The 22777-nt window shown below is 36.9% G+C and overlaps 2 protein-coding genes across 2 annotated transcripts; one reads left to right on the top strand and one right to left on the bottom strand.

Annotated features, from left to right (window-relative positions):
- Nucleotides 1–973: 973 nt before the first annotated feature.
- Nucleotides 974–15942, bottom strand: PCOAH_00012690 (Tryptophan/threonine-rich antigen; the record flags this gene model as incomplete). Its single annotated transcript, XM_020058078.1, has 11 exons — nucleotides 974–3019; nucleotides 3266–3287; nucleotides 5561–5609; nucleotides 6738–7503; nucleotides 7764–7953; nucleotides 10374–11155; nucleotides 11342–11629; nucleotides 11672–11723; nucleotides 12740–12799; nucleotides 14769–15511; nucleotides 15763–15942. The coding sequence occupies 11 exons, from the start codon at nucleotides 15940–15942 to the stop codon at nucleotides 974–976; spliced, it is 5178 nt and encodes a 1725-aa protein (XP_019913492.1).
- Nucleotides 15943–17723: 1781 nt separating this feature from the next.
- Nucleotides 17724–18863, top strand: PCOAH_00012700 (Phospholipase; the record flags this gene model as incomplete). The annotated part of the gene is made up of 1 exon (XM_020058079.1): nucleotides 17724–18863. One exon carries the CDS (start codon nucleotides 17724–17726, stop codon nucleotides 18861–18863), a length of 1140 nt encoding a protein of 379 aa, XP_019913570.1.
- Between the last annotated feature and the right edge of the window lie 3914 nt (nucleotides 18864–22777).

Genomic DNA, 22777 nt, shown 5'->3' on the forward strand with positions numbered 1-22777 from the left:
AGAGGACTCCCTCTACGATGTGTGCATAATGTACAGTCCACACATTTGCACACGTCTGATGTGATCGCGTGTGGACCGCTTTTCACATTTGAGGACCCGCTACGTAAATGTCACGAGGACACATATTACGATGGGGTCACGAGTTTTAGATTATTATAAATTAAAGAATTACATGCGGAATCTACACTGTGTCGTTTTTTCAAAATTCATACTGAAACATTTGGGTAAGCAGAGAGGGGAGGCGGTGCACATTTCATGTATGCATGCAGGGGGTGTGATGACCCATATCATAAGCAATATAAGAATAAAAAGAAAAAAAAAAAATTAAATGGTAATAAAAAGGAATTTTAATAAAGGCCATTTTGTACATACATATATGCACATACATGTACGTACGTGCAAATAGCGATAGGAAAATAAAAAAATATATATATGTACATTTATGTGTATATTATCACATATATACATGCATTTTCAGAGACAAAAAATGAGGCACTGCATCATGTGTATGTTTATAAACATATATATACATATATAAGCATTATATATCCATGGAGAATGGAAAAATAGGAGTTCCAAACACTCATCAATCATTTTAGCAGGGAAAAATAAAGGTCCCAAAAAAACAAACTCTTCTTCTTAAACACAAATATATATAAAATATATACAATTAAAAAATGAACAGAGAGATTAATAACGTTGTTCTGAGAAATGCATGTGCTATAATGATGGTACATGGATAGATTATTTTAAAGCTTCTTTTTTTGGGAGGCCTCTTTAAGAAGGTTATGTTTTTTCTAAAAGAAAAAATTGCCATTATTGTTATACATGGTGGGGGACAATTTTTACTACCTTTCTGTGTGGGCGCCGGTTTTTCCATCGTAATTAGGAACCGGGGGGGGAGATGCGAATCTCGTTAATTGTCGCTGTGTCCACCGGTTTCTGTGCAGGTACCCCTTTTTCTGCAGATTTACTAGTAGCCCTGGTATCTTCCCCTTGATCTTATATGGTTTCTCTCCTTGACCCACACGAACCACTGCTTTTCATTGATCCATCTGTTGATGAAGGCATCCATCCATAAGTTGAACATGACGTGCTTGTCACTCTTCCATTTGGCCCAGTTGTTGGAGCGGTTTTCTCTAATATTCTGTTCTTTCATCATAACCCAACTGTTCCACTGGACCATTTCTTTGTTCAATCTTTCTCTCCAGTTGAGCCAATTGGTTCTGTCATGCATGTTTGGACATTTAGCCCAGGACTCTTCCCACTTGGACCAATATTCATCTTCTTCACATTTCCAGTCCGTCATAATCCATGTAACAATTTTTTGGTTCTTCCATTTGAGCCATTCTTTAACACTCCATACGTCTAAATAGGATTCATTATTGGTAATCCAGTTTTTCCAATCTTTTTCCATTAATTCTTTTCCCTCTGTTTTTATCCATTCTTTCCATTCTCTTTCGTCTAGGGTTAGGGATCTCTTCAATATGTCTGACTTTACATCTTTTTCTAAGTCCTCATGGTAGTGCATCCATTTGTTGTCCATAAATTGTATAAATTCGTCCCAGTCCTTTTCCTTTCCACTTATCCACTTTCCTTTTTCCTTCTCAATTGTGTTGTTGAATTCTACCCACTCTCCTTCCAATTGGTTCATCCAATTTTTCCATTCGTTGTCTTTCCACTCTTCGGATTTTTCTAGTAACCTTGGGTGGTACTCGATTGCTTGTGGGGCGTTAAATTGTAGGCTGTTTGCATTGGGTGGTGGGTGTGCAATGTTGCTAAATAGGACAGAGGTTGAAGAGAATAGATACATGATTGAAGCTAAGAGGGAGGAGAAGAACATGCTGGGGCTGCTAGTGCTTTTTTCATTTTCGGGTGGTGGCAATGGGTATGGTCCTCTGCTTCTCCTCATTAGCTGTCTTTGTGGGTTGCCCATCTGGTTCCCCATTTGATTGCCCATCTGGTTCCCCATTTGATTGCCCATCTGGTTGCCCATATGATTGCCCATATGATTGCCCATATGATTACCCATCTGGTTGCCCATATGATTGCCCATATGATTGCCCATATGATTACCCATCTGATTACCCATATAATTTCCCATATTATTACCCATATTATTACCCATATTATTACCCATATAGTTTCCCATATTATTGCCCATCTGATTACCCATATAATTTCCCATATTATTGCCCATCTGATTTCCCATCTGATTACCCATATGATTTCCCATCTGATTACCCATATAATTGCCCATATGGTTGCCCATCTGATTTCCCATATGGTTGCCCATCTGATTTCCCATCTGGTTGTTCATCTGGTTGTTCATCTGATTGTTCATATGATTTCCCATCTGGTTGTCCATCTGGTTGTCCATCTGGTTGTCCATCTGATTTCCCATCTGGTTGTCCATCTGGTTGTTCATCTGATTTCCCATCTGGTTGTCCATCTGGTTAGGCACATTTCCATAAGGGGATTGAGGGGAAAAGGGAGAGGTAGAACCATGGGGGTGGGGATGTCGGGATGGATAACCATAGTTCATTCGATCATTATACATATCTGTAGATGCGTAATTGGGAGACCAACTTTGGGAATAAGTAGGTGAACCATCTAGTGGAGTGAAGGTTGGAGCTCCGGTAGGAGTAAAGGTTGGTGAATTGCGTGATGCATCATATATAGGGGTATCGGAAGGGGGGGTAAAGGTAGGTGTTTCTGAGGGCGTATATGAGGAGGAGGCACTGGAGGGTTCCGAAAAGTCGGATGGTGGTGGTGGTGTTTGGGTGCCTGTTGGGGAAGTTTCGGGTCTGTCTGTTTGGTCAGTTTCGGGTGTGCCTGTTAGGTCAGCTTCTGGAGTGCTTATTCGAACAGTTTCTTGCGAGTTTGTTGGGGCAGGTTCTGGTGTGATTGTTAGGACAGTTGTGGTTGTGCTGGGCACGTAATCATACACATGCTTATAGTATGACTCCATTGTGTTTGGGGGGTACGATGTGGAAAATGGGCGAAGGGTTTGGGTGCTCTACTGAGTTGGTCTTGATTGTGCAAAAAAAAGGGAAGACGCTTCGATGCGTGGGTATGTATTGTATAGATATATATGTGATGACTGCAGATGTCTCTTCTACAACGCTCTGTTGAGCTTATCTGACCAGTGTATGTTAATATGATAACATATCGTGGGGACAGAAATAGGTACACATTACTTGTGTAATGCGTTATTGCGACGTTATGGGGAAGGTGCGTGGATACTTGGAATAGAATCTGCTACTCGTATTATGATTCCTTCGTTTCTTCAAAAGAGTGTTGTAATACAAAACGAAAACAAACAGAATAGAAATTTAGAAGTGAATGATTTACGGCTTGCTTGATCTTAGGAGCGATACTTCTTATGGGAATACTTTACCGGTCATTATTTCTTCCAATGTTGGAACACTGCATATAAATACGCGTTATGTTTTACGCTTATGCTAGGATATGTTAAAAGAGCTCGTGTTGGTATACTCCTTGAGCACATAAAATGGTGAATTCACTTTTCCTCAGCGTTTGGAATGGGGTGTAGCATATATATATGTTGTATAAATGGTACACGAATAAATACAACGTTAGGGAAATTTGGTAGAAAAATTTCCTTGCCTTGGTAAAATTAGCATAATTAGATAAATTAAACAGGTTAATACTTCACATATATATTATGTGGTGTAATTGTACATTTATGCAAAATTTAAATAGCAGAAAAAAGAGTTAATTTGCTCTAATATTTTTCTTCAAGAAATTATATAAAAATTCCCTTCTTTTTTTTTTTTTCATAGATTCTACATTATTATTTTTTTATCATTGAAACGTGAATAAATTTAGGAACCAGAAATTAAGGTAAAATAAAAACCAATATATTATATTTTGTTAGTATTGCATTTTTGGTTATTTACTTTTAATGATTTTTTTTTTTCATAAAGGAAATTAAAAACTTTGCTTTAATAAAAATAGGAAAAGGTAGAATATGAATTTTATTTTTAAAATAAAATACATTGCAGAAAAAATGTGCCGTGTTTTTTTTTCATGTTCCCCTTTTTCAAAGAAGGAAGAAAAAAGTAAAAGAGCGGAATAACGCGGGGGCATTTGTCCATTGCTCTTTTCGCATGGTATTGCCTTTTTCTTTTGTATTTTTTATTCGACTGGGGAGCAAGAGGCAGTACTATTATTATATTACCTTGTATGTGAGAGTATAATCTTTATATAATATAACCCAGGTGAATGATCAAAAATTGTAAATTGCAAAAGAAGAGCATACATATATGCATTCATTTCATATGCACATGAAAATAATTCCCTGTAGAAATATAATATGTGGCTAATTTTTATTATATTTTACTAGTCCTGCTAAGGAAAACCTTTTTTAAATAATTATATATATATATATATATATTTGCATTGCAATTTTATTCATTTAATTTAAAAAGTATGTATAACAAGAAAATGAGGGGGTGTAGGGAAAAAAAAAAATCGACTCAGAAAAGTGGCTGGCCTTATTTTTTATTTTGCTCTATTCCTTTTATTCCTTCCTGTGCCATTTTAGAAGATACAATTATTTTATAATTTTTTACATTTTCCAAATTTCGGCATTTCCTTCATTTCTGATTAGCATAACAGTAAGTTAGGGTTACCTCTTTTTATGCCACTTTTAGAGCGATAAGTTGCGCTGAGCATTATTTTTTATGCAAGGTAGGAAAAGGGTTCTACAATGAAGAAAACGCGCGTATGCCCATCAATATATTTTTACAAAAGAGAAGCCACCATATAGTGGGCAGCAATAGTAGTACTACTACTAATGGTATCTAAAGCTTAGCACGTCTGCAATGAGTAACATACGGTTGACTCGCATAGAGGTGCCCTTCTCACATCCAGGAATGTATATAATAATATATACGCATGGATTTATCTATACTTATACATATATGAAAAAGAGAAAAAAACAAAATGGAATAAAATAAAAAAAATAAAATGGTAGTTTACTCAAATGGGGAATCGAATAACTTGTGCATGCAAACATTGGCGGCGCGCTGTTTCTACCAGGTGACACCACGCATAGGCACATTTATCTGTTCATGTAGCTGCAGACCGTTGGTGTAGTGCCCATCATTAGTGTAGCCTTAGAAAAAGGTCCCTCTATACTCCTGTTCGGAAAGGGCTTTTCTTAGAGGGTTATCACCATATAGGGTTAAAGATGCACATAGAAAAAAAAAATCTGCCAAGTGTTCTGAAAGTTACCATGGTTTGAACGTCGACAGGGGGATTTTATTTTCTTCCTTATGTCTTAAGTATTCTCTCCGTTTGTATAAATTTGCAAAAGGGTACATGTGATCATGTTGCGTGAGTGGTACACATGGGGAGGTGGTGTATCGCCCGGCATGTAGGGTATACATACAAGTTTGATACCTTCCGTATCTGCACACCGAACAGTAATATTCCTTGAAAGGAGCTCCAATGAGACTACACTTACTTTCACAATTTTTCAACAAAATGAAGGAGAAATAAGTTGTTACATATATGGCTACTATATACCCACCGTAAACTGTGCTTTTCCTGTTTTTGTGTAAGCGAACTTTGAAGGACCCCTATGGCAGGAACAGGGGGATTTTCACACCCCTCCTATGCATCAGTGAGAGAATGGCCATGCGGGCGCATATGCGTAAATGCGGATGCGTTTCGTTAGCTAGCTAAATTGGGTGACAAACACCTTCTGGTCACCCCTCCCGTCCTGCCTTGGTTATGTTTGGCCCGCCAGGTGCATTACATATGACATGCCTCCGTTATTAACAATATTTTGGAGGAACACAACAGAAGCGTGGAAGGTTGTTCATCTTGCTAACACCAAACAGGTAAAAAGGAAAAAAAAAAAAAAAAAGGTTAGTAATTAATTTCCAATTGGGGTGGGAAATGAGGCTTTTTTAATGAGCAACTTTTTTTTTGGCAGGGTTGCAAAACTGACAAAGAATCATCACGGTTTGACATCTGCAGTGGAAGATAGGCAATTGAGAAGGACAATTCGACATACAATGGAAGTGCGGCACAAAAGCAGAAGCATCAGGGCATATGTGCATGCACGTCTTGCACATTCCCGTGATGGATAAAAAAATAAAATAAAATGAACAGTTGACTTAACGGTTGTATTTTTTTACGTCATCATAAGAGTGCCATTTTGGTAACAGTATTGGTGTGAAGTGGTTCTCATCAGCAGCTGTAATTGGGAAAAAGCTGTCTGGTACGAAATGCCCACGTGAATACAAAATTCGGGTAGTGCCCACGGTGTGCCTTTAAATTGTGTTTATGTAATTCCCCCTGGAGGAAAATACTCGGGTACTGGATAATATAGAGTTTTTTTTCTAAACCTATCATGTGACACATGAATGTCAGTTTTTAATACTGTACATATGGGACACAATGTACATCCACCTTGTAGCAGCACCCAATTGGCATCACATAAAAGGATTCCTTTTTGGGAATTTTTTTTATTTTTCTGTTAATTGATCTTGTTCATCAGTTTTGTTCATTCGCGCAGTTGGACAGATGGGCATATACACACAGCAGCGCTAGTGTCCCCATGTCGCATAAGAAAATCACGTATACGAAAAAAAAAAAAAGGAAGTAATAAGATGAAAAAATAAGTTGCAGTAAAAACATGGAGTAGAAAAAAACTCCACGTGGTTATATACTCATGGACATCGCTTCTGGCGATTCCATACTATTGGGTTGTTTGAAATAATTCTTCCATTGCTTCTCCTTAATAAACTTGTTGATGTAGGATTCCATCCACTTGTTAAACAAAACGTAATTGTTCTTTTTCCATTCAGCTAATTTTTGGTCTTCATTATCCAGGTATTGTTTTTCTTTGTTTTCCACCCAGGCGGTCCATTCTTCCGTTTCTTTGCTGAGTCGGTCTTTCCACTGGGCCCATTTTTTCCTTTCATTAATGGAGAGCCACTTGGACCATTTGTTTTTTTCCCAAGCATCCCACTTTTCGTCTTCCTTACATTTCCAATCTTTCGTAATCCACTCCATAATTTTGTTATTTTTCCATTGAATCCACTCCTTCACCATCATGACATCTACATAGGATTCACTTTCTGAGACCCAGTTATTCCAATCCATTTCCATCAATTCCTTTGCTTCAGTCCTTATCCAATTTTCCCAGTCTTCATCTGTCCATGTTGGGGTGTTTTTATAAATAAAGGAGTAGTATTCTGAACCCATGTTTTCATTATAATGATTCCATTTTTCTTCCATGGATTTTATCCAATTTCCCCATTCTAGTTCTCTTTGAACTATCCATTGATCTTTTTTGTGATCTAAAGAGGTTGTGAATATTTCTGCATCACTGTCTAACTGCGTCATCCATTCTTTCCATTCTTTTGCTTTCCACTCATCCGATTTGCTCTTTTCATCTTCCTTCTCTTTGGTAATTGCCTTTTTTTCGGTCTTTTCTTTCTGTTTTATTTGTTTTTTGGCCGGCTGATGGGGGGTTGGGGGGAAGCGTGTGTATAAGTTACAGGTGGGGCAATAGGGTTCGTTGTCACGTAAGATGGAACCACCGTTGGGGGTATTCCCCGTACGCGCCGCTACGGACGACTCTCCACACATGTACAAATGTACGCTCGTTTAGGCTAATTAGATGGCCGAACATTTAGGATGCAAAAAGAAAAGGAAAAAAGGAGGCTGCACGTGCCTTATTCTATTTCTTATTTTTCTGCAACATTTTTTTTTTCACTTACCGAATTGACGTATGTTAGAAAGATGTAGCTAGCCAAAAGGACCGTCATAAAACTTGTACCAATAATGAGGAACTCCCTCTTCGCCTTCGCTAAAAAACTATCCTTGTATTTTTCAATAAATGCGTTCAAAAAGGACGTATTCGAAGTGGGTTCCGGTATTTCGACAACTTCTTCCATATTTCTTTTACATCTAAATGGAAGAATGAAAATTGTTCAGGTGTCTAGGGGAGGCCCTGGGCACGAAAAAAAACAAAATGAAGAATAAATCAAAATATAATACAGTATAATATAATATAAAAAAATAAAATAACAATTTTCTTTTATAAGTGAACACAAACGTGAAGCCAGTTTTTCCTCAATTTTTATCAAATGAGAAAAAAGGTAAAAAGAAGTAGTGGATAAAAATTGTACGGCTAATGGAATCACGCAGAAATTAGGTTAAAAGGGGTTACAATAAGAAAAAAAAAAAAAAAAAAAAAAAAAGGAGCACAAGCATAGCAAAATTGTAAATAAAATTAAAACAGTACAAGTATATAAGCCTCTGCCTGCAAATGTCACGCGCCGGTTTAGAGGTATTTTTTTACATAATACGTACTGCAGCAATTATTTTCAGGTGCGTATTTATACTAGCCTTAGAAAAAAATGGTGCGGTCAGGAGAACGAAGAATTGCCCTTCCAGCGGATTTCCCTTCTGCGAGAAATGGCCGCTTCGTGTATACAGATGCGAACATTTGAAGTTTTTTCTGCGTTATCTGCGCTTTAGTAGCAGCGGATTCGCAGAGGTTAAAAAAAAGAAAAATAAAGAAATGAAATAAAAAGAAAATAAAACAAAATAAAAAAAAAATAATAATAATATAAAATAGAAAAATAAAAGGACAAGCGGACGAACGGCGCGAGGAAGAAATTATAAACATTGCATATTGCATTTCCTATGAACCTGTTTAAGCGCATTGTTTGGAGCATTATAAGGGTCCACATTTTATTCGCGATGTGAATATCTAGAATAGAACATGTGCAAGTCGTTAGGCAGGTTCTTCCCATGGCATATTTGTCCACCCATATTATGAGTACACATCGGTGACTGGCACTGCTTGGTATCTAAATGGGCGAAGGACATCTTTTCTGTGGTATCATTTTGCAGTTAATCCTTTGTACCAGATGGAATTATGTCTTATTAAAATTTTTGCGTGGAAACTGTGCTGTTATTTATTTAAAGAAAGAAGGGCAACCATGAAAAGGTACGTGGTGGTGAACTGCTCAGACGTAAAATATTCCGTTTGAAGCGCTTCAGAAGTGGGATATACCATAACAGGATAGGCTAGTAAGAAAAGGGGAAATTTTATTTTGAGCCTGCGCAAAAGATAATTCTTCTTGTGTTCTATCCTGCTATGTTTCATTATAACATTTTTGATGAATCGTAAATGGCAGAATATGTTGCTCACGTTACGCTACACTTGTTGGCGGATTCCTTTTCCAAAGAATTATTCACCCGTCGGACGGGAAAGAAATATATATATGAATATTTTCTCTTTCAAATTTACACCTCCAAAAAGAGGAGAAAAGAGTGCAAACATTTTTCTATATCAAATGAGATAGCCGAATTGGGGGATATTTTCCCCTAGACGTTGAATGGCGCAGCTGCGTGGACGCTTTCGACATGTTTGCCTTGAGTATGTCCATAGCAAAATGGCACAAAGGATAGAAAAATAATTGACATAGTATTTATAATGGATAGTTAATTTTAGCAAAAACGGAAAATTTAGGTGGCCGCAAGGGAACCAACTTTATACATATCATATATATACTTAATATGAGACAAAAAAAATAAAATAAAATTTTGAAAAATTGACAGTTACAAATTGGGGCGAAAAGAACGGTACTACATGTGTGTAAGTTGTTCATGTGCGTAGACGCATACACGTGGGCAAATGCATGGAAGCGTGATTACATGTAGATGCAAATTCAGACAGATGAAGCACCCTTTTCATAAGGCAATTTTGACAAATACATTTTTACAAGCAGTTTGGAATATATGACAATGGACATGTTCACAAAAGAGGACGAGCGTCCTATCAACTTTGTGAAAGCATCATATATCCGTCGGAAATTAATTAATTAATGAAATAGGTCCTGTGCCGCTGGCCCCTCTTCGCATACTGCACGTTGCACTTTGCATAGCGAGTGTTTGTAATGTGTTTAGCTTTGATCGGACCTTATGTGTGCATGAAAAATGGGGAGCATATTTTTGAAACATTTCTTGTGCGGTTAATCCGTTTGGGGCATACCAAAGAAGTGGCTTCTCTTCCTTCATGTGCGCACATCGAATAGGTGTCCTCGCGTTAAATGCACGCTCGGCCTCGTTATTGTTAAGACAGCCATATGGATGATGGAGCTGCAGAATTTTAACGGACTTTGCGTTTTTTACGCTTCCCTCGCTATTTTGCAGAATAATTGGGGGTAAAATTCATTTAGCTGGAGAGAAGTCAGGTAAAGCAGAGTCATTATGACAAAAGTTGTTAGTAGTGATGCCGAGAATATTGACAACCTTCCTTCCCTTAGTATACTTCTTCCACCCTCATGCGCGTGTGTCCTGGAAAGGTATTTTCATACTTTTCCTCCATAAGCGAATGGTGTCTATGCTGAATCCAGGCCATCCACCGCTTGTCCCTGACCCATTTTGTGACCAAGGATTCTCTCACCTCTTTGAGAGAGGTGTACTTTTCTGTCTTCCACTTAACCCATGCATCCCATTCATGATTGTTTATGTACTGATCCTGCTTGCCCTGTACCCAGTTGTTCCACTGCTGGTTCTCTCTATTAATTCGTTCCTTCCATTTGCGCCAGTTTCTTCGGACCAATTTGAATAAGGACTTGACCCACTTTTTCTTTATCATTCTTTCCCAATATGCGTTTTCATTGAGCTTCCAGTTTCTGGATAACCAATCCTCTATTTTGCTGTCCTTCCATTTAGTCCATTCATTCATAATCCAAGTATTTAAATGGTGTTCAGTTTGATCGACCCAATCATGCCATTCTCTGTCCAAAAAGCGTTTTAACTCTTCGTTCGCCCAGTGTTCCCAGTGAGACTCATTCCATGAAAGCGACATTTTCAGGATATAAAGTTTGTATGAAATATCAATATGTTCATGGTAATGATTCCACTTGTGTTCCACTTCTTTGAGCCATGCTTCCAAGGATTGCTCTCTTTGTTCGAGCCATTTCTCTTTTATTCTTTTAATGGCGTTGTCAAAATGCTTCCAGTCTGGTTCTAAGCGGTTCATCCAGTTATTCCATGCGTAACATTTCATGCTTTCCGATTTTTTTATTAGCTTTTGTTCGAAGTAGACCTCTCCCGTGGTGTCGTGTATGTTCCTCTTTTTCCTATTAGCGGACTGTAAATGAAGGAGAAGGTTAGAAAGGAAAAAACGTTTAAAATGGGGCGTACGTGGGGTGAGGAAAAGGGCATAGTGCTTGTGTTATCATCGCGTTTTACAGCTCCAGCACGTATTGCCCGGTTTAGCAGTTTCACCAATTACGATTGCTACAGAAGGCAATTTGGCGCAATTTTTAGGCCTTACCATGTAATAACTCATGTAAAGGAGAATATAGCACGTGAAGGTAAACAGACCGATGTATACAACTGCCATTAAAGTATCCTCGTTCATTTCCGGTAACATTTGCTTCAGCCCCTGTATATTTAACTTTGAAAGGAAGTTGCCTTGGGGGGCACTGTCATCTTGATATGTTTCTAGCTCCATTTTGTCCTGCTTCGGATGTTTCACTGCTTTCTGTTGGTTTTTGCACCGTCTGTGTGTAGGCGGATTGCTATTTTTCCCTTTCCAGTTCGATACATATAAAGATATCAGCTTTCAGGGGAATGTGGGTACACAAAAATTTGAAATGCCTACTGGTTCCGCGTCATCCACTTTTCTCCCTGCGTGCATCTCATTTTGTGTCGAACTAGGAAGTTCCAATGCGCAGAGCTATAAAACTACACGCGCTGGAACTGGAAGAACTGCAGCAGAAGGGGCGGCAGATCGAGAAGAAAATAAAGAATATGTAGCCAAAAAAAGAAAAAAAGTACAACTAGTATATATTCCGTTTTATGAGATTTACAGGAGGGTGCATAGAACTGCGTAACGAATGTAGATGCATAAAGTGTATAGGAGGTCACCGTTTAAATTGACTAACCAACGGTTTGATTTTTCGAAGAGGTGACTTAAAAAAATTACACGCATGTTGATACGAACAAATTAGCAAATCAGCAGATGGGCAAGCCGTTCAATTTTAATGTGGCTTATTTTTGCCATTCCCCCAATTCATCATTAAGAATAAAATTAGGGGAGGAGAACTAATGGGTATTGAGGGAAAAAAGAAAAATGACATTTTGGCAGGTGGTTAGATATGCCGTTCGTCATTCTTTTTTCGTAACTCGGATGATAGGCATTATTGAGATATATAATATTTATTCTTTTGAGCGGCCCTATATTTGAGCACTTCTTTTTCATAAATTTATTTCAAATAGAAAGAATGAAACTATGAGAAGCGTTTGTTAAATGTATTTTTACGTTGATCCTTTATGCATAAAACGACGTACCCTACTTGCCCATTTGTGCACGTATCCTTCTAATGAATAACACCTCAAACTAAATATCATTTCACTCAAAAATAAATGTTTAAAAGGGGAAAAAGAAAAAAAAAAAAAACGGGGCCTACCATGTGCCATGAACCTTCTATAAATGGCAAAATAGAGTGTTAAAATTGGGACCCCTTTTTTTTTAGTATTATTTATTTTTTTTTTTTTCTTTCTCTTATAAAGTATTGTTATGACAAGAGAGTTACTCTGATTTGGGAGAGTTTTTTTTTTTTTTTTTTTTTTTTTTTGAATTATCGCGAAGCCCGTACTAAATATACCGCATTTTTTACCTACGTATGTTTATGCTTTCATCTTCCTTTTACTATTTTTTTTTGAGAACTGTTCAATGAGGAGGGAGCACTTTGTGCGTAAAAGGTTGATCAGCTTGTTGACCTGTTCGCTGAAAAAAAGGTAGAAATATTGCGAACATAAATATGTACATAATGTGCCTATGTACATATGCATCCTTTCTTAGCGTAGCTCCAGTGAAAATTCGGCTTTTTCCCATTGCGTGTAAACACGGGGGGATTTCTTTTAAATGCATTATCGGAGAGGGAAATGAGCCAAATATGGAGGTATATTAGGAAGGTGGAAGGAATTGAAGGAATGTAATTCGGTAGATGTGCAGAAGGGGTTATAGGAGCGAGCATACAGAATCTGTTGCCCGACATGTGTATGTTGATCGGGAAGTTAATTTTAAAAAAGTAGGCACACTATAAGGAGTTAAAAATGCAGCTCGTCACGCTCACTAATATTAAAGAGTGACACAATATGTTGTTCCTTATTGCGTGAGTTATAGGGCTTATAAACATGGCCCTTTTTCTTCCACTTTGCCGTGCTCAGCGTGTTGTGGCATTTTCCTCACCTTCGTTGCTTAAGTGTTAAAGAAATTTTTGTAATGGTAATGGGAAAAAATATATATTATATGTGCAGTATGTATTTACGAATTTTGATAAGAACAGTAAATTAGGTGAATATGTTTTCGGATGCGTTTCATTTGTTGGATGGTGAATAATCCCAGTTGTAAAAGTGGAACGCATAACGGAAGCAAACAAAGGTGATTTTGTGAATATGTCGATGTGACAATAAAGGGGATAGGTCAAAGGATTTTGTATAGCGTGGAACTAATCCATATCGTGGACCTACTTCCTCAAACATGTGGCACAGGGAAAAAAGAAGAAAAAAAAAATCCCCGTTGGCACAGCTGATCCCTCATTTTTAGTTCGTACTGATTATGACAGTACACTGCTATATGATGCCTAGGAGCGCAACTGTGTAGTGCGCACAATGTTTTTCTTGTCTACTATGGGGGAAGGAACATATTATTGTAATATTCGGATACTTCTCCTGCCGTAAATATTTTTAAAGTTCAAAGCAGGGTAAGAAATTATTCCCATAAAAGGTATCTACCGAAGCAGTGTTATGAATAATGCGAGAAGTAGCTGAATATAGAATAACTTATATTTGATATGTTTTTTTTTGGGGGGGAGGGGATGAGAGAAAATGTTGTGGGGAAATATGCAAAAGGGGAAGTGTAGAATATTTATTTGTATTATATTCATATTTATAATTATATTTGTATTGGCACTTGTACGTGGTAATGCACATGGGCCTACACATATGTATAATAGCACACAGAGGAAGAAAATTATTTATGAAAAAAAAAATAAGAAAAAACGATTTCGCCACGCGACAGAAGGTGGGCTACATAAAACAGTGGCCAAAGTAAGGAAAAAATACTTAATTGTACTTGAATATTTATATAGCTATGAACCAATCGTGGAAACATCGATTTGGAAATATGGTTAATTCGGTCCGTTAAGCCATATTTGTAACTGCGTTGCGGGTTTAGGTGCGTTGTTCGCGCTGCTTGCTTTGGCCGCATATCAGTGTGTGTTTTCCCTCTGGGGGTATTACCATTACTATTGCTATTATTATTGTCTTTGTGCCTTTTCAAGCTATGAGCAAATCGTTACGGTCCCATTTCGGAAAGTATCCCCTCAGTGGTGTCATCTCATTCGGGCTGATCTAATGTTGGATAAGAATACACTTCGCAGTTATGGAACACGTGGCCTTATTCGGAGTGAGATAATAGGCAAACGCGGAAAAAAAGGTTATCCTTTTTTATAAGTTTTTTTTTTTTTTTTTTCCCCTCCCTTTTCTTCTTCTTACATTTTAGCTTTCTCAGTTATAGTTGACCCAGCCGTGTAGCGGATAAGGGGTCCATTTGGCAGAGCAAAGAAGCGCCTAATGCGCACATTGTTAGTTTGGACCACTTTTCCTTCTTTGAGTGTAACTAACTTTATTTATTTAATGCAGCCTTCGCCTTTGCGGTTAGGTTTCTTCTCTCCTCATTCCACACTTTCCACTTTTTCTGGTTCATCCAATTGGTGATAAAGGTCTCTACCCATTGGTTGTACAGAATGTTCTTTTCATCTTTCCATTGTATCCACTCATTTAGAATGTTGGTAATAAAAATATTATCTTTTCTCTTTACCCATTCGAACCAATCATCCCATTCATCTTCAGTTCTCTCTTTAAAAGCTTCATACTTTTTTTTTTTAAATATTTGGAATATTTTGGAAGACCATGGCTGATCTTCAAACCCTTCCCACTGTTCCTGTTCTTCTCGTTTCCAGTCACACATTAACCAGTCGATGATTTTGTCTTTTTTCCATTGAATCCATTTCTTCACAATTAATTCGTCTAGGTGAGATTGTTTTTCGAAAAACCATTTCTTCCATTCGATATCGAGGTATACTCTTCCGCTCGTTTGGATCCACTCTCTCCACTGAGGCTCAGTCCAATTCATGGAGTTCTTAATCATATTGGTGTGAAATTCTTTATCCATGTTAGGGTTAAAGTGGGACCATTTTTTCTGTATCGATTCCATCCATGTGTTCCAATCTTCTTCTTTTTCTTCCATAAATGCATTTTTTTCATTTTCTAGCTTTTTATAGAATATTTTCCATTCTCGTTCCAATTTCTTCAACCAGTCCTTCCATTCTTGTCTTTTCCACTCTTCGGTCCTTTCTACGGGTTCTTCCTCCTTTGGGGCCTCCTCCTCTTCATCTTCGCATTGGCCTCCTATGAAGTCTTTAAAATCTCCATTCTGGCATGAGAAGGCGAGGGGGATCATATGTATAACTAACCGTGAATACGGACAGGTTGATACGAACAGGTTGATACGGACAGGTTGATACGAACAGGTTGATACGAACAGGTTGATACGAACAGGTTAATACGAACAGGTTGATACGAACAGGTTGATACGAACAGGTTAACACAAACAGGGGGAAGAGAACAGACTAGTGCTGTTATCCCCCCTTGCACATGTAGATTTTTTTTTTTTTTTTATCTTACCGTGGAAAGAACGCCAAAAGCAACGGCGGATGTGATGGCAGTCATGATGATACCCACCGTTAGGACCATCTGCTCCTTATCGAGACTGGTTAGGAGTTTATCTTTGTACCTTAAGGCTATCTCTGTAAGAGGATTGGAACTTGTCAAGGGGGTGCTCAAAACTTCTGTAGCTTCTTCCATGGTGACTGTTTGTGGTGAAATAGTTTGGTTAACTGAAGGGAGTGCGTGAAGTGATCGTTTTATAAAAGCAGAATAGCTGCTATGAAATTGGAACATATTCTATAAGCTGTATTCCGGAGGAATAAAAATTTCTTAGCCCAGTTGCACCTATCTTATTCGGGCATTTATACTTAAATTCTTCACTCAGGGTAAGGAGAAAATAGAATAAAATAATCGATTAGGGATGTTGATTTTTCTTTATTTAGAAAAAAATAAAAATTCAAAAAATTGCGGGCAAGCGAACGTACAAGAAAGGAACTTCCAATTGAAATGAAATGCTTGTTACTCTGAGAAATGCATTTTCTGAAGAATCAATCTACATCTAAAATTTTTATTTTTCTAAAATGATTCTCATCCGAATCTCAATATAAGTATAAACGTGAATTGAAGGAGAAAAAAAAAAAAGGGAAAAAATATTTTTTGTAAGGCAAATAATGTGGCGTTGCTTAAAAAATAATATGCGCATATTTATTTATGCAATTTTTAATATTCTTCTAATATGCGCAATAACAATGATTAAGAAACCGTGATGATACTACTAATCCGGGCAGACGCAGAAATAATAATTAATAATATATATATAAACGAAATCACAAAAAATAGAACACCATGGGGTCGACGGACTGATATATCTAATTTCGTTGCTTATACTTTTTTTGTTGTTCATTTAGAAGGTTGAAAAGATTTTAAATTCAACCGGAGCGGAGTAAATTAGAAAAGAAGAAGGGCCTCCATCAATCGCATATAGGAGATTTATAAATTGGAGTGTTAGGATTTATAATTTTAGAGTTACTAAAATGCTCAGAAGTGTATTTTTGTATGTTATTTATATGAGCATATATATATACATATATATGGTGCGCTATGGCGCCTTACGCGATGAAAAGGGAAGGGGGTTACAAATATTATGGGAAGCATGTCAAAGTATGTGCCTAATAATTTGTTGCAGTTATTATTTTATGCACGCTGTGGCGGGGTATATAATGCGGGCCCTAGCAACGGTACGCGATGTTGTCATCATTTATTTATTTATGTACCCCCCATTTTTTTTTTTTTTTTGTATTTTTCTAGTCGTCTCATTTAAAATAATAAATAATACATATATTCTTATCAGACGCAAGAATAATTAATTTGTGCACTAGGATGAAAATAGAATGAAACGCAACCACCATTCAGGAGTAATTTGTTTTTACTTTAATGTATATATTAGAAAAAATTATAATTTTAAAAGTTGTATTTTTTTTGTCCATATTACTTTATTACGAAGAAAAGTAACATTGGAAGTTAGTGCAATGGAAAAAAATAAAAAAAAGAAAGAAAAAGAAAGAAATAGTAATTTTTCTTTGTAAAAAAAGTGGGAGCACGCGCGGCTACGATGCAATAAGAAATAGTATTTTGTCCAAATTCCATGGGGGGTGGTGTATTTAAGGTCTTTGCTGAATTAAACCGAAGCTGAAGGGAAGGGGATGAATTACCCATTTTATGGATAGGCTTAATGCGGTACAGTTAAAAGCAGAAGTTAGAAAAGTTCCCCTCCCCCCTTTTTTCTGTGATCATTATTGTATTAAGAATATACACTCCCTTTGAGAACAGCTTCTCTTGAGGAGCTTTCTCCTTGAGACGTTATACTAAGTCGCACATTTCTTTTATTTTTTTCTGTCCACTGTTTGTTTGATTTTTCATTTTATGTTGAACTAAAAAATTTTTTTTTTTTTTGTTTTTTTTTTTTTTTAACTTATATAATGGTTGATAATGAATCGCGCGATGGAGAAATATGCTTGAGAGGGGCCACTAGATTAGACGGCAAACCAACACTTGGTGCTTTCTTTAATAAGGATGGGTTGTTATTACGATCATACGGATGGATAGTAAGGAATGCGGTAGGCCTCATTGTATTAATCCATGGATTAAATTCACACACGAGGTTTTCATTTTTGAGGCATAACGTTGAAATAGTAAATAACGATAAAGCCATATTAAAAGATGGAAATAATTTTTACGTTTATAAAGATAGCTGGGTAGAACATTTTAATAAACATGGATATTCCGTTTTTGGATTAGATTTACAAGGTCATGGACTGTCCGACGGGTGGGACAATTTAAAAGCTAACGTAAAAGAGTTTGATGATTTCGCCTATGATGTAATGCAGTATATTAGGAACATTCAGGATAGCATAAATGATTCCAATGTTGGTGATCCACGGAAGGGGGAGGATGGTAGTTTGCCATTTCGGGAGGACCAAATATGTGGAAGGAAGACTCTTCCCACTTACGTAGTAGGCATATCCATGGGGGGAAGTATCGCTTTAAGGATGCTACAAATATTAGGGAAGTCGCATAATAGAAGAGAAGGTACGGGATTGTATATCAACGGATGCATATCCATCTCTCCGATGATAACTGCTAAAAAGCTACCATCGAGAAATTCGTTCCTATTTCAGTACGTTTATCTCCCATTGTCCAAGTGCATTGCTGATTGGTTTCCAACGGTGAGACTTATTTCCAAGTATCCATATAAGAAGTATCCGTATGTTAAATATATTATTAAGTATGATAAAATTCGATCTAAGGAGGCAATCACGTGTAGACTTGGCTATGAGCTTTTGAAAGCAATTGGCACCTTAGACAATGACATAGAACACATGCCTAAAGATATCCCTGTGTTGATTATTCATTCTAAGGAGGACATTTTGTGCTGCTATGACGGATCCCTGTCGTTCTATAATCGACTCGATGTGAACAATAAGGAAATGCACACACTGGAGGATATGGAACATACCGTCGTTCAGGAGCCCGGAAATGAAAAAGTTTTGAAAAAAATCGTAGATTGGATTATGGGTCTGCCGTCGTCAAAAGTGGGCAGCACGTCGAAAGGGAATTGAGCATCTGAGCTGCTTAGCATATAGGAGGTGTTTCTCCCTATGAGGAAAGGAATGCACATGGTTCCCCTTCTCTATTTTTTTTTTTTAAGGAAATGTGCAATCCACCTTTTTTACTAACACAGAGAGTGAATGACACGATGGCGCGGGAATGTGTGTGTACACCTCGCAGGAGTAACATTTTGTGTGACTCATTTTTTTTTTTTTTTTTTTTTATGTTAATCAGTGTTGATCATTTTATTGTGTATTAATTTTTTTTTTTTTCTTTATGCTCCCTTCATAACTGTTTACTATGTTGATTAAAAATTATAATCTTCCGATTGGCAACATTTATTTTTGATGTGTTCGTTGCGGAGGATTATTTTTTTTGGACACTTCAACATTCACTTTCACTTTCACTTTCACATGAAAATGAAAAATGTTAAGGAAAGCGAAGAAGTCCTTTTGAAAAAGGAAGGGTGGTAATAAATTAAACAAATATTGTGTTCAATTGTTGTATGTCACAAAACATGGTTTCGATATGCATAATTAATAATATATATGCGTGTAAACTAAAAAAAAAAAAAAAAAAAAAAAAAAAAAAAGCGTAATCTAATAAATTTTTGTCGGATCAAAAATTAAACAGAAATTTATATCTTTTGTCATTTAATGATGAATTAAAGCTGTGCACATTCAAGTAGTAATATTAATATTACATCATATAGATATGGTGTAAAAAACAAGGAAAAGAACAGAGTGAACCTTCTGGTCACAGGTTTACAAAAAGAGAGATTTATTAAATTTGACAAATATAGGAATGTTCAAAAATGAGATATCCCTCTGTACCAAGTCTGTCCATACCGAAATGTAAACATAGTATAACATATGAGGTATAACACCACACCGCCCTCGTTCCTTAGGTGTTGTGTAATAAATGATCTAAATAAACCTCCTCACAACACACATTTTTTTCCATTTCATACACTCCTCAAACAACAAAGCCAAAATTAACATCCACACTCTCCACAACACCTATTAAGAATTATGAGCACGATATATTTCCCCGCTGTCCTTTACCCACATATATTTCACTTACATCCTTCATTACAATTGTGCATTGGAATATTAACCTTCACTTATACATAGATGAATCGCCACGATTCCTATTAGGAACATGACAGAGCTAACCCCAAATTGTATGATACCATCCAACTTTGCCATCAAACTCTTCTCTGCAGTATTATCCCTGTGTGCAAGTGTAGCGCACACGTGGCGTTCTTAGAACTATGCTGACCACATGAACCACATGAACCACATGATCCATATGGATCATGTAGACCATGTCGACCATATAATCCACATGGTCCAAGTGCTGCAGATGGTCCACGCGATCCACATGGTGTGTAGAATTATATATATGTGTATCTTGGGCGATGTCGCAACTGTACACAAATTCGTAGTCTGCAATTGGACAGTTCTCTATGCTCTGTATGGGCTACCCTTTTTAGGCCCTATGTACGCACCATCTACGCATATAATACGTGGTCATGGCAACCATAGTATTGGAGGTTTGTCTATACTACTCAGGTGGGCGACGGCCCCGACGGCGGGGTCATCCCCGTTAGGGTTACTTTCCCTATTTATAGCTCCCCTTTGGGGTCTCCCCCTTTGGAGGACCCTCCATGCTGGGGGGCACCCCCCCCAAAAGTGCAAAAAAAAAAAAGGAAAAGTTAAAATAGGAAACGTCCATAGAACTAATCAGCGACAGTGGAATGTCAAGCTCAGAGAGGGGAAAGGTAATGCAAATGGGGGAGGGAATGTATACTACATTCTTGGGTTATATGGAAGGTCCGAACATGACACTTTCGGGGGAAGGGGTCTAAGGAAGGAGGATGAAGGAAGAGGAATTTCCATTTTAGGAAAGGAAAGGAGGTGGTCTAAGGAGGAAGGTAGGAAAGGAAAGGGCCTAAGGAGGGAAGTAAGGAGAGTATAAGGAAGGAGTGTCTAAGGGAGGAGGAAGATTAAAGGGTTGGATTCTGCATTTAGGGTAAAGGAAGGTTAAAAAGGAAACAGGGGGTCTAGGGAAGGGAAGGAGGTGGTCTAGGGGAAGTCTACACATGTGCAATGTCGTTTTGCTGTAGTTCAGTTGAAAGGGGTTTTTCACTGTGCAAATTCCACTCTATATTCACCACACATGGGGCAACATACTACGGTAGTACCTCCAATTTTGTTATGACTGTCGTTGTCTTCGACATAATTAAGAGGAGTGCAGTATGATGGAGTAAAGGTTGTATGGTCGCCCTACTAGGGAATAAACTCGAAATATTTTATATATAAGGAATGTATAGAGAACAATGTCTGTAATAAATGAATATTTACTAGCACAACATGAAGTAAGTTAACACGGAAAAAATATGTAGAAGAAGGAACGCTGTTCTGAACATGAAGGAGGGGGCGCGACTATAGTGTATTCAGCTTATTCTCTTATAAGATATTCCTTAATAAACTTCTGATATACACTTATGCAGTACTATTGATAATCATATTTGCTGTGCGCACACACCGAACACACTATTAAACTTCACTTTTCTTCATTTATTCTTTTCTTCCTTCCAAATTGTGATTTATCATCATTACTATATGTTGGAACAAATGAGTACACCAATGGCAGTAATGATGATGGTCATCATCATTCATATATAATAACAACAATATATATATATATTTTACTAACATCGTATACACATAAAAAAAAGGAGTTCCCCCCAGAAAACCAAAACGTCCTAACACCCCAAACTTCTTAACCCTTATGAACTACCTAGTAGTGTAAAATAAAAGGGAAAAAGAAGAAAAGGGCGTTTACATTAATATATAGAATATAATATGCATTATGGGAGAAGTGACTCAAATAATGTAGTGCACATTCCACATGTAAGAAATGAGTTACAGCACACTTATCAGGGAGCAAGGAAAAAAAAAAGATGTATTATTATTATTGAAGGACCATGAAAGAGAAGGGGGAAGATGTCATGTAAGATATGATGATACGGATTCGTAACCTTCTCTTTTTCACACATGTAAATAATGTAGTGTTTCTCATTAGTTATGTATCACTTATTGTGTAAGTGTACGTTGGACTTGTTGAATAATAAGGAATATACACATTTGGAGGTTGAAATAAAGAGCTCACAATGCAGACGAAGTGTATTGCATTTGTTAACAGTTCTTAGTAATCTTTTAAACAACAGTGAAGCATGAATTAATATAATAAGTGCTAACATTTTTGCTCATATATGACTATTCCTTTATGTATATAATAACTAAGTGGTAGGATTAATAATATGATGCTTTGAACTATTAGCAACAATAAGAGAGTATGGTGTGTGAAGAATATATGAAGTATGATTTTTTTATTTTTATTTCATTATTTCTTGCTTAGTTTCTTCTACTTGTGCAATAATTATATGTGTAAAGTGATTTTATGTGTATACATAATATCTTATCATTACTTGAAAATGAAGCAATATGTATTACTGAGAGGAAGTGAATAAGAATTTGATATATGTCCAAGCTCATAATCACTAGTCAAACGGAATTGTCACACATACAATTCCATTCATAATCATGAAACAAGGAATATTTTTGTACACATTCCTTTTAAATGATTGAACATTGTTAGATTACTTTTATATATATACATCAAAAAATGTGTATGTAAACAATGGTGGAGGGAAGAGACGAAGTACTTGGTGATTTGTTCTCTTTTTTATTTAAAAGTGGATGCACCACTACTACTATACATATAATATCCCTTGAACAATATAATAAAAATGTAAGCACCCACGTAAATACCACCTTATATATTTTGATTCCTTTGTTCAATTCCAACTGTAGGACGAATGTTTAAAGCAATTACCATCGAAATTAGTGTATGCTGC

Source organism: Plasmodium coatneyi, chromosome 5 (assembly GCF_001680005.1).
Source record: "Plasmodium coatneyi strain Hackeri chromosome 5, complete sequence".
Classification (NCBI taxonomy): Eukaryota; Apicomplexa; class Aconoidasida; order Haemosporida; family Plasmodiidae; genus Plasmodium; species Plasmodium coatneyi.